This window comes from Mytilus trossulus, chromosome 1, assembly GCF_036588685.1.
Source record: "Mytilus trossulus isolate FHL-02 chromosome 1, PNRI_Mtr1.1.1.hap1, whole genome shotgun sequence".
NCBI lineage: Eukaryota > Metazoa > Mollusca > Bivalvia > Mytilida > Mytilidae > Mytilus > Mytilus trossulus.
Genome location: NC_086373.1, coordinates 100,269,505 through 100,287,689, shown reverse-complemented (window position 1 = coordinate 100,287,689; position 18,185 = coordinate 100,269,505). Strand labels below are relative to the sequence as shown.

At 30.4% G+C, this 18,185-nt stretch overlaps 1 protein-coding gene across 4 annotated transcripts; it reads left to right on the top strand.

The window, feature by feature from the left end:
* The first annotated feature begins 246 nt into the window (after positions 1–246).
* LOC134693644 (glucosidase 2 subunit beta-like) lies at positions 247–16,873 on the top strand. Of its 4 annotated transcripts, XM_063554493.1 has the most exons (17): positions 247–404; positions 2,308–2,430; positions 2,896–2,991; positions 3,883–3,940; positions 4,233–4,350; positions 4,771–4,834; positions 5,250–5,315; positions 5,912–5,996; positions 7,355–7,433; positions 7,896–8,054; positions 9,832–9,954; positions 10,496–10,573; positions 12,633–12,687; positions 13,077–13,146; positions 13,741–13,905; positions 15,394–15,493; positions 16,167–16,873. In XM_063554493.1, exons 1-17 carry the CDS (start codon positions 305–307, stop codon positions 16,308–16,310), a joined length of 1,683 nt encoding a protein of 560 aa, XP_063410563.1. In that variant the 5' UTR covers positions 247–304; the 3' UTR covers positions 16,311–16,873. The 4 variants fall into 4 exon arrangements, with proteins under 4 accessions (XP_063410563.1, XP_063410585.1, XP_063410574.1 ...); XM_063554515.1 differs by lacking the exon at positions 9,832–9,954; XM_063554504.1 differs by lacking the exon at positions 10,496–10,573.
* The last annotated feature ends 1,312 nt before the right edge of the window (positions 16,874–18,185 follow it).

Sequence of the window (18,185 nt, the reverse complement as noted above, 5' to 3'; positions counted from 1 at the left end):
GAATAGAGGAAAAAACGTAATTTTTTGCTGCATGTTTATCAAAATTAAAAAAAATGCGCTATTTACAGTTTTATAAAATTTAGGTCACATAATTTCCTTGCAAAAAGAAACAAAGTGCCGTCCTACAGTGCCTATTTAAATCTAAAAATGCACGTTAGTGTTGTTAAAAAGATACTTGACGCATTCAAATTATTGCGGTCATTTGTACTTTTACAAAACGACTGAATTTATCTCCCTTTAGTCCTTTCTAAACCAATCGGTGTTTTCCATGTCGACAACGTGAACTGATAATAGAAGAAAGAAAATGAGAACACTGCACACATTTTTCATTATTTTGGCACAGTTATTGTGTTCCAGTATCACAAATGCAACTATTGGTAGACCAAGGGGTGTCTCTATTTCAAGTGAGAATCCGCTGACAGTTTCAATTTCTTATGAAAAAGGGGGGATGGTCACTGTTTGTATAAAAAAAAACTAAACGTGCTATTTGATTCTTCTTAAGTGATAAGTATGATCGTCTATACACCGTACTGGCTGTATACCACTTACTTTCTGAAAGTCACAGGAGCTATCTTTTTTAATATTAAGCCTGAATTTGTGTCAAATACTTGCCACTGGACATAAATCAGAAATAATCAATCAACCAATACGCCTTACCGCTATTTTTCTGCTAATACTGAACAACACACAGGTTCCAGTCAAATGTTTACATCATTATATAAAATATCTGACGCCACAATGGAAAAGTGATTGTTGTATGACATAATAATTCAACAATGTTCAAGCGGGACAGATTATTGGGTCAGCCAAGTATAGCAATATTAAAGGTGCATTAAATGTATACAGTATACATATTTTTTAGGGGCCAGCTGAAGGACAGGTGCAGGAATTCTTGCTACATTGAAGACCCATTGGTGGCCTTTGGCTGTTGTCTGCTCTATGGTCGGGTTGTTGTCGCTTTGACACATTTCCCATTTCCTTTCTTAACTTTATATATTTATGTAATGATCAATCAGTGTCATTATTAATAAAAATCATCCAAATATGTGATGGTGTAGGATTAAATAGTGTCCCCCATGAAATGGTGTCCGATGGATAAATTTCATGGTTATGACATGGTAAATTTTGTCCAGGACAGAATTTTATTATAAAATATTGTCCACTTCTGTGTAAAAGTGTCCCTTGAAAAGTTATTCTATTTTGACCTTTGCCTTTGGCTTTGTTAGATATTTTTTCAAAGTGAAATCATGTCCAAATTGCACAAAAGGCTTGTCAAATACCAAATAATTTAATTTACAAAAAAAAATAAGACTAAATCAACATTTGTTTTTAAATATACAGTAGGAATTAATGATTTGTTTTAACATCTTTGGATTGCCATTTTTAGCCAGATCAATAATATTTATGTCATGAACATAATATTCATAAACACTCAGTTTGTCCTTATGAATAACAAGTTTTAATATTTTCTCCTGTGTTCTTTTTGTTGTCTACATGTATTTAAAACATTTCATTGTTTTTAATATCAAACGACAAAGTTATCGGCCTTCCTTCTAAATGATCTTCTTTCATTATTATTAAACCCTGGAGGGTATTGACCATCACACAAAAATTCATATAGCTGTTTATATTCAAAACTTTCCATTTTTGTTTACATCTATAAAGACTGTATTGTCTTGCTTTAAATATCAATTGTGATTTAACTAATTGATTGATTAAAACATTTCAATGATTGCTAAATTATTTCCCTTCTTAGTTAGGGACAGAAAAAAATAGCTACACTATGAAAAATTGTCCCTTGTGACATATTTTTATAAAACATCCATGAAATTATGTCCAAGTACTAGGAACATTTTTTCACTAAGGGAGACACTATTATATAGGTTACAAATGTGATATTCTGTCCCGTGAACGGAATATCACAGATGAAGTGTAAAATATAGTTCAAGAAGACTAAATTTCATGGGACACTTTTTTGGCTTACAATGGTACCCAAAATGCACCTTTTATAACAGTTTTTATCCTTTTTTCTTTTTGAAAATCCAAAATGTTTTATTTATTCTTTGTTTATTAACAATGTATCGCATAGTTTCACAAGTAAATGTTGAATCCATGCTGAATCTTAAAACAAAGAATATGGTAGAAAATAAATCAACTCAATATTCCAACATTAAAGCAAGAGGTGAGTATATTGATAATAAAGAATAAATCTGAGACTGAACTACAGTTGAATTTTTACTCTCCTCTAGCAAAGAATGGAAAGAATATGCTATTACATTAACTTATTCAGAATATGTTCTTTTGCAGTGGCCTCATTGTATCAGCCAGCAGAAGATAGTACCTTTACCTGTCTAGATGGATCATCAAAAATACCCTACGAGTATGTTAACGATGATTACTGTGATTGTAATGATGGCACAGATGAACCAGGTACATGTACATGATTGAAAATGTGTCAAAATAATAAAAATAATGATAATAATAATCAAAATTATTTACTATGTCTGGGGCTGCATTTATTATTCTTGAGTGACAAATTTTAGAGCATATTGATAAAACATGATTTTAAAGGTTTAACAATTACCAAATCTTCCTATATCTATTATATGTACACCTTGATCAAGCAACAAAATCAGATATCCACAACTAAAATTTTTTGTGTAGAGTTTCCTGTATAAAACTGATATATCTAAATCTAGGAAAGGACTTATAGAACATTCTCTTCATCACAGTGTCTGTCTTTAATAATTTCATATACGCTGTTCTGAATGTTATTAAAGACACTTTGTCTTGCTCAAATAGTAAATTCTAGGATATCAATTTGAAAACAACGTACATGTTCCATGATTTTGTTACCTGTTGTAGGTACATTAATTTGTATTTATTACTTTACAGGTACTTCTGCTTGTCCGAATGGTAAATTTCATTGTACCAATGCTGGGTACGTTCCATCCAACATCTTGTCATCTAGAGTAAATGATGGGGTTTGTGGTGAGTTAATATAAACATGACTTCAGAGGTTTTTTAGAATCACAAATTTCTATCAAAAATAAACTATTTACTAAGTAATTTTTAACTGATTGATGTTTTTGACAATACACATGATACATGTTTTTCTATCAATAAAATCATCATTTCCTGCATGAATTAAAGATGATAAAAGGGAAACCTCAATGAAACAGAAACTAAAGGACATAACCAAAATATAACTACAGGTTATAGGTCATTTCTGGAATCATGTCTTTCACCGGAAAAGACATTCAATTTCGCATGCCTTTATGACATCATTTACCAGACAGAAGGCGCGTCTGTATCCCTGCTCTATTGAAAGTTTCCAGCACTTTCATTATCGAAATTTTGTAGGGTAGTATAGAAAAATTAATGTTCCTTAAGTACATAAATGTGATTGCCGTATGACTGAGGGAGGGTGACAATCCTTTTAGATTTTAATCCCAAATTTGTGCAGTATAAAATAAAACTTTTTCACCCCTTTGCTCAACGTGTGTTGGAAATTTCTATCCATACATTTTTGTCGCGTGGTGATGGAAGTCACATGACAGATTCGTCTGAAAACCGTATCCCGGAACTGGCCTATTGTCATCGATGTATAATTACTTTAAATATCAGCATACAATGTTAAATCTGCATGTTCTTTCCTCACTGGGATTCAAACTCATGCTATAAGGATATCAATGTGCAGTGTTCCAGACCGCTAGACCACCTAGACTGAACTACGAAATTCATCTCCCCATAAACTAGTGTTACCTTCCCTTGTCAGTAGAATCTAGAGTTGTAACACAGTACATGATATATTAGGCATGAAGATAGAATTGATTGCAGAATTACTAAATTATATATATATATTATTTCTTTGAATTACAGATTGTTGTGATGGTACAGACGAAGACGCAGGCAGAATTGAATGTGTTAATAACTGCAAGTAAGTCAAAAAAAGGACTGGTCCATCATATAACAATAAATAGATGAGGTATGATTGTCAATGAGACAACTGCCCATAAGCATGACGAGAGACTAAATGTGACAGAAATTAGCAACTATAGGTCACTGTTCTGCCTTCAACAATCAGTATGCAATATTGGCAAAGCTTTCTCGAAATTCAATAAAAAAGGGTATAATTCACATGAACTTGATAATGACGTTATAATTTGAAAACTTTGTTGTCTGTAAATATTGACTATTTTATCTCATTAGTACCACATATTTGTTTGCAGGGAACTTGGAAAGAAATTAAGAGAAGAACAGGATAGAACAAGGAAACTTCAGCAGGAAGGGTTTGAGAAACAGAAAACTTTCTCTGATGAAGGCAAGAGAGTCCATGAGGAGAAGATTGTAAGTTTATTTTAAGTATTATTTTAATCTGAGTGTAAGGATCAGAGTAGAATAGAACTTTATATGACCACCAAAAAATTGCTTTCTTATAATGCTATTGTGTCAGTGTCCTGACAATAACTTTAATTTAAGTGTATTGATCTCTATGTTATTAAATCAAAAGGTTCAATACCACAAAAGGAAGATTGTTTTTGGAGCTAATGCCTAAATGGCCCCAACTTCTACAGTCGTATCCAGCATCTCTCAATGAAGTAGTTCTCTTTTGGTTTTATTGTCACATAGATGGCCATTAGATTGAAGTATTCTTTTTGAGTTTTAAAGATACTTTTTGTGGACTAGAATAAAACTTTTGTTATATATTATCTATACATTTAAACATCAGTCTTTAATTTTTTTATCACTGTTTTAATCTTATTTCAGGCTAGACAAGCAGAAGTGGAAAAAGAAAGAGAAACTTTAGAAATTACAGTAAAAGATTTAGAAAGCAAGTATTGTCTTTATACTCTTTTAAATCAACAGAAGTTCTTTTGGTGCTTACATCTAGTTTCAAGAGATAGTTGCCGATCAAAATTATTAGGCCTGTAAACTAGAAATATAAGTACTGGCCTTTGTCATGAATCCACTCTAAAGTCTTACTCTGAAAGAAATATGTTAATAGTTCTGTTTAGGGATAAATTAGATGTAGATATGTATGCTTAATATATGGTTTGATATTATGATTTTGTAAAAAAAAAAGATTTTTTTTTATTCGTAATACTTCATCCTCTTTCACAAGTTGCACCTGTCTCATATTAGATGTAATTTAGATTGATAATATTTCTAACAATAGTATTTCATTTTTTTGAAAATTTGGTAAATTATTTATGGCAGCAATAAAAATGATCAACTTGATTTTATAGCTGCTAAATTAGAAGCTGAAAGTCCAGAAACCGAAGCTAAAGATAAACACCAAAAAGCTTGGGATGGTAAGTCGCCATGTTAATGAATAAGATAAATATGTATTCAAGGGAATATATGATGATATATGTCAGTGAGACAGTAACTAAAGAAATTGAAACCAGACAACATCTAAAATTTATAAGGTTTTCAATAGTACATGTACATGTAAAGTGTCTGTAGCATGTGGCAAGGTCTAATTGCCTGATTAAAGACTAGTTGTGAAAATGAGTGAAAGAAATTTAAAAGATATGTAAAGTAGAGTTGGAAATCCAAATAAACTCAAATTCAGCAGTCAAAGTGTTGAGATGATCAGAATCCATGTTAGAAATGGTATATCATGATAAGATTGACAAACCCGGTCTGGTTAATAATCATTGGAGGTTTATATGTGGTAGTGGTTGTTTTGAACTATTTAAAAGAAATATGCTTCAGTCATTTCTATTTGTCAGCAATTATGCAAATGTACCTTACTAATTTTAAAGTAAAAAGATAGAAATAATACTAATGAGCAGGTTCTTTTAACATAATTATGGATTGCTTCAAACAGTAAACTAAAGTTCATATTTGCATTGATATATTGATACTCTGAAATTTTAATTTGGAGAGTGTTTTTTTTTTATAGAGTTGAAAGCTGAAAAACAAGCAAAGAAAGAAGTTGAAGCAGCCTCATTAGCTTTTAAAGATTTAGATACTAATGGTGACAACAGGTAAGTCTATATACAGTCAAACCTGAATAAACCGGTTTCCTGTCCATTCCAGCCGAAAATGAAAGTCCCATATTTTTCCATTCAAAGTCTTTGTTAAAATACCCTTTGTAAACCAGAACCTGTGTATTCCAAATTCCGGTCTAATTATGAAGTCCCAATACTCTTAATTACATTAATTATTACCTGTCAAAACCGGTTTGTCTAATTAATTTCAATGATCGAAATGCAATCAAAACATATTTGATGATCAATTAGTCAGGTGTCAAACTGCTAGCCTACAATCGTACAGTAATGAGCTTTATTATTTATTAAAACATTATAAACGTGTCAATTAAACAAAAAAGACACACGGAACATATATCGGATTGAACTTACGTTTTAACTTGGATAAACAAATTCAAATCGCGGAGTAAGAAATTCACATCGTGATTTCGAAATCCTGGTTTCCCTGTTGTGTACCCCTAAACAAATGCCTTGATAATGAAAAACACCCGGATGACAACAATCAATGGATATTGTACACTGTACGACAACGTTTTGAAAGTGATGAAATTATGCTTGATAATATTCTGGCTTTTTAATCGGCCATTCCAACATTTCAAATTATTGACCATGGGAGTAAATCGAAACTCTCGTCTTACAATACAAACAACGCGAGCATTATGATGCAAATGCAAACAATGAAACACGAAGTGAAAGTCTTTTAACTTATCAGATATAATTTACAATCAGAGAGAACCTTTTACATGCAAAATGTCGGACGACACAAGTCATTTACTTCCGGTCAAAACAGAAACCTGAATAAACCGGCCCACTGTCCAAACCGGCCCTTTTTCATAGTCCCGAAGCCGGCCGGTTTATACAGGTTTTACTGTATAGTCTATATTCAAACTGCTCAATCTAAGTATTTAGATTTCACATAATTCAACACCATAAGTGTTTTCAAGTATTGGAATAACAAAAGGAAACCATTAAGGGATATGTATTATGAATAACAGAATTGAAATATTTTTTATGGTTAACCACAAAAGCAAGGGATAAACACATAAAACAAAATATCTGCGTTGATCATAAAAATAAAAGAATAGAATATTTAATGGGTGACAGTTCAAATACTCAATTTTGTGTTGCCTTTTGGTTTCTTACAGGGGAGGGGATTAACAGAGATAGGTTTAAGGAAGTTTATTCTTATTAACAATGTTGACTTTTAGGAATCATAGCCTAATGAATATTTTGTTGTTCTTTTTTTTTTGGTGATAATTGTTTGAAGTCATAACCATTATTGATTTTTTTGCAATAACTATTTAGACTCCCTTAATATCATTCACCACATTGACTTTGATTTGTGTTTGTTACAGTATCGACCTGCAGGAAATCATAGCCCACCCTGAGTTTGATATCGATTCTAATGGTATTGTGTCTGAAGAAGAGGCAAAGGTATACAAAATTAAAGTGAAAGTGTAACATTTGCTAAATATAGAATATCTTTTTTTTTCATTGATTCAATTTCACCTTAAAAAGGGTTCCTTTTGAACAGATATTATAGTTATAATATGTATTGATCATTAATTAGTTTTTTAGAATTTGCAAAATGACAAGTTTGATGTGTTATTTTTACAACACATGTGCCCAGTGTAAATGTTAAAAACTTAACTTTAATACCCTGTAAACAACAAAGCTTTGACATGACAATTTTCAACCAGTGATGCACACTGTTGCAATTTTTGAAACCCAAACAAAACACTATTTTTTCTATTTGTTTAGTACAACTTTTTAACAACATGTGATACAATTGATATATGGTAACATTATAGACTGATAATTTGATAGTTCTGATAATTTACATACTTTCAACATTTTGTAACTCTTTGAAAATTTTATTTGTATTTTCTATTATAGGAACATTTAGAGGATAAGGAAAGTGTTGATTATGATACATTTACAAACGACATTTGGCCTCATGTCAAGGATATTTACAAGAAACCTACAACAGAGGAACCTCCACCAGAGGGAGATCCATCAACGGAGGCCAGAGGAGAGGAGGCTCAAACAGAACAGGTAAAATACTCACCATTTAAAGCAGGTGGTGATAGCTATGTAAACCCCACACATGGTTGGTTTATGATCATTCTTAAAGAAACAGTTATATCAGTTGATTATTAATTTTGTAGATAGATTCACATTACTCAGCTATTTCACTGAAGTGTTTTGACTTAATTTTAAGGTAGATCTAAAGTAGACAAGCTCTGTACTTTCAAATATAAAACATTCACAATGCTACTTTTTTTTTTTTTATAAATTAATTAGATTAATTTATGTTAAATGTAATTACCTTCTTGGAGAAACACTTCAGTGGAATAGCAGTTGGATTTGTTTTACAGAAAACTTGTTTGTAATGAACTCCCAGGAACAGTGATTAAGTTAGTTACATGTTTCCATCCAAATTAATTTGGAAGGGGAAACAATCTCTTCATATTGTTAGCATACATTTAAGGCTGTTCCAAAATTAACCAGTAGGAGCATAAGAGGCACTTAAATAAATTAAATATTGGTAGTTTCATCTTTCAGAATTTTATAAGAATTTTAAAAAAATAAGAAAAGTGCCTTCCATGCCCAAGATATGTTTAATTCTGAAACAATTCTTTTCTATTTCCAGAACAATCAAGTTTTCTGTATTATTTTTTGTTTTTGTTTTATGTTTATTCCATTTAATTGTCAGGATGTCATTTAACAAAATTAAAAAAAATGGAACAAATATATATTGTTTCTGCTTATTCCCTGTAACTTGATAAAAAGTATGGGAACACATACATTAAAAGTAATCATGATAACCAAGCTGTCTGCCATTTGAAAATATTGTGGATAGACAAATTTAAAGGTGTTGGCCTAAACTTATTTTCCTCAAGATGGTAGTAACTGACCACAAAATGGTTTGGATTTGGTATGGTTTTGATTTGATGTATTCAATTAATTTGTTGGTTAAAAAGAAACTGATTTTGATCAAAGAAACAAATAAACATAAAGTAAATTCATCATCCATTTCATTTCCTTCTTAATACGATCATACATCTACTCCTTTAGTTCAGCTTACTGTTTTTGGTAAAAGGTATATACACATCTTGTATTAATACATTATAGAACATAGAAATCTTGTATAATTATATTAGTTATATTACGTCTGTTCAGACAAACAACATCGTCATCATCTTCTACACAATCTTTAAAAAAAAATCTCACTTTCTACTGATTTTTATTTTTCAAAGTGAAATTTATTTTTTAAAATATTAATCTGCTCAACGGTTTAAGATGTCATGGCATGCACATGCTTTTCTGTATTTAATGATTTGATTTTATGTAAATTTGTTCAGTTATACCATAATTATAAAAAAAAAAAAAAAACATTTGGGAACAATATCTGAAACCAAATTACAGTTTCATATGATTTAAACAAACTTAATTCATTTCTTTCAATGCTAACATGTGAAAAATTTGTTTAACATAGATATTCAGATTTTTCTATGAATAACCTGTATAATATTCTATTTGTTCTGGAAAGACAATACTAGTGAACATTTAATAGCATAATCTTAAAAAGCAAATTGGTTAATAATTGGTCTGCATTTGGTTTGACTGAAATTATAGAATCAATTGTTTTAGAAAGGATATAATGAAATGGGAATTAACTGAATCTTAAGTAAATGACTGATTTTGTTTGACCTTGAAAAAATTGAAAAAAGTCTTGAAGGTCAAACAAAATACTCATTTACCTAATCTCCAGTCAGTAACTATATCATCGGTGTATGAAACAATTATTTATAAACATAACTTAAAACAGATAGAGCCTCCTGCCCCTGGGCAACCACCATCCCCTCCAGATGAGGTGGACGAGGACGGGGAATACGATGATGATGAAGATGAAGATGATGACAATGATGTAGATGAACCAGGTGTCAATGATGTGAGTCTACTTTCACTTTCAGTTTAGTACACTCATGTGCAGCTGAAATGGAAATGCTTACTAACCGTGGGAAAGGCTACTAATCTTTTTATATTCATTCATTTTATTGACTTCTATTTGCATATTTTACTTGAGGTTTTAGACTTGAGCATACACCATAACATTTTGGTTTAGGTTTACAGATACTGATTTAAGTAAAATAATATTAATATGATAATTTTATTTTTTGTTATTTCTACAATTTTTGCATGTTTTGCTGATTCAAAGGTTATCAATGCTTAAAATATTGATTCAGAACAGGAATGGTGAAAAACAGAAACATCTGTTTACAGTGCTATTTTATACTAAAAAGTTGTTCAAATGAACAGAAAATTGAAATTATAATGGAATTTGCTACAAGTTGCAGTTCAAAGTTATTTGAACAAAAGTTTAAAAAAAATAACTGATACATTGCCTTTTGATGAGGATACAACATATGTATGTAAAAGTATAGTATTCAAAGTTAACTTTCAAAATATAACATTGGCTTTGTGTACAATAGCAAACAGTACCAACTGCTCCCATTACTGACAGAATAGAAGGGGAACCAGAATTGATTCTCGATAAGCCTAGCGAGGAGGTATAATGGTGTCAGATAGATAGTAACTCCTGCCTGCTCCCATATTTGTGTTTTGACTAGAAGCATCAATCAGTTTAGTTAAGACCTTTGTTTTTATTGATTTTTATTTTTATAGGAAATAGAAATAGAAACAGAACTTTTATAGATTTACTTTTTTTATGGAAATATTTTCATTATATTTATTTATGTGTTTTTGTGCCATTAATAATGCATTGTGGCATTGCAATTTCCTTCAAAAGGCACACATAGTTTGAATTTGATTGAAGTACAAAGTGCAAATTATCTCCAAAAATGTAATACTGAAAAATAACAAAATTGAATTACTGCCAAGACAATTATTTTATACTAAAACTGTATAAAGCTATAGTCAGAAACACAAACCCAGCATGATTGGTAAAAAAAGTCAGCTTTTATCTTATGATTGAATGTATGTTGGCTTCAAGGTATATTGGCCTTGTCAGATAAGTCCTGTCAGGACAAAATATTGCAGCAAGTTACAAATAAGTAATAAATAAATTAAATATCATTTTTTTTTGCAGAGAAATGTCATAATCTTATATCTTTGTATGTTCAAATTCAAAAATAATAATAGCTGATTATGTTGCTGAGATGTGTGCTGCATGATGGAGTTTGTATGCTAATGTGATTGTTCCATACAAAAATTTGATTGAAACAAAGAAAAAGATAAAACTGCATGATATAAAAATCAAAAAAAAGATTGACCCAAATGAGTTGGTTGATATGGTATAAATTATCTCATGGTTCAAGCAAAGGCATGACCGTGGTGAGAAGGATACATGTATTTAGATTTTTTGGGGCTAAAATAAAGAATGTTAGTTATGAATCTGGCATCTATTGGAATGTGCATTGTAGTTCTATGTATATGCATGATGAGGCTAACATATAAGCATGGTATTAATAATCATCTGTAAGTTGTTGTTAGAGTTTTCAAAATTACTAGAATTCAGGTAATTTGAAAAACATTTTATTTTAATTTATTTGTTTAAAAAAAAATGTAAATGACTTGAATAGAAATTTTCAATTATGTTTTATGCTAAAATAGATATACACGAGAATTTAAATAAAATAAGGAAAAACAATATATGGTTAGACTTGTCTGTTTTAGCATTTAATATTATATGTTTTGGTATTTCAAAATTAAATTCAAAACAGATGTACACATTTCAGAAATAAATTTTTGAACTTTGGTTCAGTAGTTATATTTTAAAATACTTGTAGAGTGGGGCGCCCATATTTGCCGGGGACACAATTTCGCCGTTTTATGATTTTGAGGTGTAAAAACTTCAAAGGATGGCTGAATTGGAAGACATATACCGGTAAATGATATTTTACAACAAATATGATTATTTTTTTTAACTGAGACAAAATTGCGGCACCTACTGAAAAGGACCGATAAACGTACAACGATTTTCGGCCAATTTCCTGAAGAAAAAACACGAATTCGAAGAAGTATTTCTAAGTAATTCTTCAACTGAATGCCCCTAAATTTCAGTTCTTAACACCTTTGAAATGTCTGCTATTCATCTATAATGAAATTGATTTGATCAATGTTGTTAAAAGCTGCGGATTTTAGATTTTAAATAGATGTGTAAAAACGGCGAATATGTGTCCCCCATTGACAAAAAAAACAGGAAATTTCAAACACCCTTTAATCTAACTTTTCAGATGGTTATATTTTAATGAACACGTTTTCAAGCTTAAGAATATTTTGCATTTTTAGTTATCTTCATATAAAAATATCAGTATACTTCAAAAACATTTAGACCTGAACAAAAACTGTAGAAAACATGAAAAGATGTGGCAAAAATGAGCACCCCACTCTACATGTAAATGAAAAATAGAATATAACCTGTAGAGATGTTTTAGTGGATGTAATTATATATAGGTCACTTTTAGCTTATGGATAGGGACAGAGTTAAAAATGTATTGAACAAGATACTGCTATAGAGGTGTTGTTGTTAAATTGAAAGGTTCCTTACCAATTAATGCCATTCTTGCCTAGTAGTAATTAAACCATTATATACTTTGAATTTTTCAGAAGGATGAAGACAGTATGCCAGAATATGATGAAGAAACAAAGAAACTGATAGAAGGTTAAAATTATTAACAAATAAGAAAATGACTCTTTATATTAAAACTATGAGAGATATAGATATTAAACTACCATAGATTTTCCTAAAATGTATTAAATAATAAATAAAAGTTTATAGTATTACATGAAAATATATTAAACGACAAAAAAAAGTCATACCAATCATGAGTTTCTTTGATTCAAATAAAAAATGTCTATAATTATGTCGAGTAATGAACAAATGGTTTAGACATTAGTTATTTTGACATTTAGGGCATAGAATAATGTAAAATTTACATTTATTAAAAAAAAATGGAAAGTGATCTTTGTTTAATTATTCAAAAAAGAGAAGTAAAAATTTGCCAACTCAAAATTTTAAGTTAAATTGATAAAAGATTTTTTATATTTTAGCTGCTGATGAAGCAAGAAAGAATTATGATGAAGCCAACAGTAAATTAAAAGAACTAGATAATGAACTTTCGTAAGTATTTTATCCAGGTTTACCAAGACAGTGCACTGATGCCACAGTTATTGCTTTTTTTCTCTCAGGTCTGTTAATGCTTTTGTAACTTTTTTTCATGAAGCCACTGACCAAATTGCATCAAAACTATTTTTATGGATATTGACTTTAGGATTGAAAAGGATTTTTTATCCAATTTATTTAGATCTGTGTGTGATTTTCCAACCAATTTATCATGATGTGTATTGAATTTCAACCAATTTTATTCAGATTTTCATGAGATTTTCTAACTCAATTTATCAAGATTTGCATGGGATTTTCCAACCAATATATCATGATTTGTATGGGATTTTCCAACCAATTTATCATGATTTACATGAGATTTTCCAACCAATTTATCAAGATTTACATGAGATTTTCCAACCAATTTATCAAGATTTACATGAGATTTTCCAACCAATTTATCAAGATTTACATGAGATTTTCCAACCAATTTAACCAGATTTGCATGAGTTTGATTAACTAATTTGTCCCGATTTGTATGAGATTTTCCAAACAATTTATGATGATTGGTACAGGGTTTTTAACCTATTTCATATTTTTATGTATTTTCAGATCTATAAAATCTTATTTAGAACAAGATTATGGACCAAATCGAGAATATGCAATTTTACAAGACCAGTGTTTTGAATATACAGATAGAGAATATACATATAAATACTGCCCATTTTCAAAGGGATCACAGCGACCTAAAAATGGTGGACATGAAACTAGTTTAGGGTATGTAACCTAAATGTTTATGAAAGTCTTTAAGGATTTATGATTTGCTATCAAGATTGTCATAAAAGAATATGTTATGAATAGATATCTCCACACATTTTTTTGAGGTATTCAAGAAACATGTTTTTGTCAATTCATCCATTTTGCAAAATTGTCATTAAACTTACTACATTTTATAAGATTGAACAGATAAATATGTATGAAGTTGTGTCCCTTTGATCATTATTTTATAGACCTTGTCTTGTATATACAATGTCGCTTCAATTTCTACATGCTTTGTTGTTGTGTATTTTTATATGATAAGATGACACCTCTGCACTCCTTTTATTTCTCCAACATTTAATGCTACCTCAGTACTTTGGAATGTTAACATCTGTTTATGTAGGTTTTCTGTATAAGGATGGTTGTTCCTGAAAAGCCAGATTGACACAATTTTCAATGAGAGGATTCTTGGTAAAACTATTCTTGATTCCTAACCATGTATACTGACCTGAATAGTCTTACTTCTTAATGTCATGGGCTTAGCTAGATGCAGCCAAGCTGGTTTTCTTTAATTATTCATATTCATTTGAATTTATAAAAATGTGATCATTACAGATGACATCTAGAGTTTTGAATGCAAGCTGTTCAAATACTTCTTTTTTTACAAATTATCTCTGCATAAATGTGTTTTATACAACTGCTTAGTGCATAATTTTGTGTTCCATTCAACTAAAAATCAACTATTCTTTATATTATATGATTGTCATATACAACCCTTTCTGCATATCTAACTTCTCTTCATATTTTCATGCCCCATTTATTATGCCCCATATATGGGCACTATGTTTTCTGGTCTGTGCGTCTAGTGGTCCATCAGTTTGTTCAGTGTTCATTCGTCTGTCTGTCCTGCTTCAGGTTAAAGTTTTTGGTTGAGGTTGTTTTTGAGGAAGTTAAAGTAAAATCAACTTGAAACTTAGTACACATGTTCCCTATTATATGATCTTCCTAATGTTAATGCTAAATTAGAGTGTACCCCAATTTCACGGTCTACTAAACATAGAAAATTACAGTGCGGATGGGACATCAGTGTACTATTGACACATGTTTGTTTTACATAAACTCATAAACCACTGATTCAGTGTATTAATGTGTTTATTTCTCTGCACAGATTGACAAAAAATACATACCTGCCAACTGTCACTATTTGATTTTCCCCATGGAGGCTCCCAAATTGAAATTTTGAAAGAGCAATTTTGTCCACGAATTAATCAAAACAATTGATTTTACAATGACTTTATGCTTATAGAAGTATGCAGAAGCCAAAAAACAACATTACAATGTATTTGCAGGCCCCCTTGAAGGTTGTTTATGACAGCCATCTTGCATGCAAAACCCCCATGGGCATTTTGAAAAGTTGGCAGGTATGAAAATAATTCTTTGTCAGATTAAAGTGTTGCACACATTTTATTTGAAATTATAGGAATATTATACATCTGCCTTTTTCAGGAATTGGGGTAATTGGGCTGGCCCAGAAAATGACAAATATTCTGTTCAGTTATATGAAAAGGGACAGAACTGCTGGAATGGTCCAGATAGATCTGTTAAGGTAAGTTTATCTATTCTCTGTCAAATGAAAAAAATGCTAAACATCTATGCAATCAAGTAGATGCTTTTCACTAATTAAAAAAAAAAAAGCACCGGAAAATATTTGTTACATTTTCAGGTTCTAGACAAATAAAAACATAATTGTACTCATTAATTTTATGTCTGCATACTTCACTTCAGTGAAAATACTGTACCAATCATGCCCATGTTGTGCAAATTGCATAGTCACACACCTTAAAAAATCTGCTTAAGTAGTTAGAATGTTCCAGATACTGACGCCTACTAATTTTGATTGGAAGAAAATATTGGTATTTATAAAAGCAGATACTAGTAAAGGATGATTTCCTTTAAAAAAACAAAACAAAAAAATAATAAGTATTCTGTGTATTCCAAAAAAGAATGACTAGATTGTACTGGATCACTATCAGGGATAAATATACTTACATTTTATAGAAATGGAAAGAAAATTAGAAACCATTCTAATGAACAAGTTTGTCATATACCAATACTTTCTTTTTTCAACATCTATCAAAATATCAAGATACTTATAAAATGTATGTAGTAATTCAATTTGAAGTACGCTGGGCTTAGTATTCATTTAAAAACAAAATGTAAAAAGAGTTGTTTTAGAATACATTAGGTACTGTTAAAAGACTAATTTAATCTCATTTCAGGTACATTTAAAATGTGGTTTGGAGCATAGACTATTAAGTTCCAGTGAACCCAGTAGATGTGAATATGCTTTTGAATTTGAAACTCCCTGTAGATGTTCACAGCCATCAGGTGGGACAGCTCAAGCCGCCCATGACGAACTCTAAATCATCAATATTTTCATTGTTTATATGGGTTTCTTCTTGTTTTTGTATTTTTGATATTATTATTATTTTTTACAAGTTATTTTGATTACGGTATTTAACTTTCAAGAAATGAAATAATTGAAATTTCAAGTTAATTGAGAGGGGAAAAAAGGATTTTTGGGATTGTTTCTGAATAAAATATTGATATTTAAATCTACTTCAATTTATTGTAAACTATTGTAGGTAAAGTACTTTTATCTTATTTTATAACGTGTACAGTGAAGAAATCATTTCTAAAATAGCTGTCATAGGTACTGAAGTTCTTAAATTTCTTTATAGTGGTACATAAAGCTTGATTTTTCTTTTAAATAGAAGCTTGCATAAATATTTCACAACATATTTCTTTTTTCATAGAAATAGAAAACATTTATTTTTACCCTAAATAAAACCTTAGAAAAAGTACCAATTGAAATAGAACGGGGTTGTCACTATGAAATATATATTGTAACTCGCATTCACTTGTTAAAGAAGAAAAGAAAAAATCATATCACTTATATTTCTCTGAATTAAAACATCTGCTGATATTATGATTTATCTTTGTAGTATTAAATTTGTTTTACCAGAGTATGAATTAGATATTTATACTTCTGTCACCTCTTTAGATTGCAGAATGATTCTCAAAGATTGCACACATTATAGTGAATAGTTCATTTGATCATACAACTCATGTGGTCCCTTATTATTGCATATATAAACTAACATCATCAATACATGTTGGATTTATATTAAAAATGCCAAGTCAGGAAAATAACAGTTGTTTCAATTCATTTGATGTTTTTGAGCTTTTGATTTTGCCATTTGATAACAGACTTTCTGTTTTGAATTTTCCTAGTTATTTTTTGTATTTTACTAACTTGTTTTGTCTTGAGTGATCCAGGTTTTTGGCTAAATGCTTTTTAACAGTTTGCACTTATTATAGTATAAAGTTCGATAAATGAATTGGAGTTGCTTTGAAAGTTGAATGGTAAATTGTTTGCCAAGTGTTGCATATCTAAGGTTATATTCCTTGAAATTGGATTTTGCTTCCTCACCTATAGACTAGCAATACTCAGATGAAAGAGTAAAACTTGGTTGACATATTTATTTATTTTTGTGGTGAAGTATATCTGTCAGCAGTCTTTCCTTGCAAGCTAGGACATACCAAACCTTGTTCAGTGTGGGTCTACTACAAAGAAGGGTATATATAGATGATTATATATCACATTAGCATGAACTTATTATGTTTGTAATAGTTGCTGCAAGATGCTAACAAACTACAAAACATCAACTAATGACAAAAACAAAATATATCTGGGAGGAACATTCTCAGAAAATATCAGCATTGAGAGTACAGTACATCTTGCTCCCATCAGTAACTCTAGGGTTAAACTGAAGAGAGCATGACAATTTCAAAACTATGTATCAAATTATTGCCACAATGCTGACCAGCGGCTTATGCATCCTAAGAATGACCACTATTATAGAACTTAATGGAATTCTGGAGGTCCATTTTACCAGATTTCTATTTTCCATTTACCCATTTGGTCCAGAGATAATGAGGAAAAAAAAACTACTTGTCCTTGAAGGATAAACACACAATTACATCCCTGTTTTTCTTACTTATTTATTTCACGATGGCTATACTAATTCGTGCCAAAACGGTTCTAATCGATTTATATTGTGTATGTGAATAGTTATCAAAAGTACCAGGATTATAATTTTATACGCCAGACGCGCGTTTCGTCTACATAAGACTCATCAGTGACGCTCAGATCAAAATAGTTAAAAAGCCAAATAAATACAAAGTTGAAGAGCATTGAGGATCCAAAATTCCAAAAAGTTGTGCCAAATACGGCT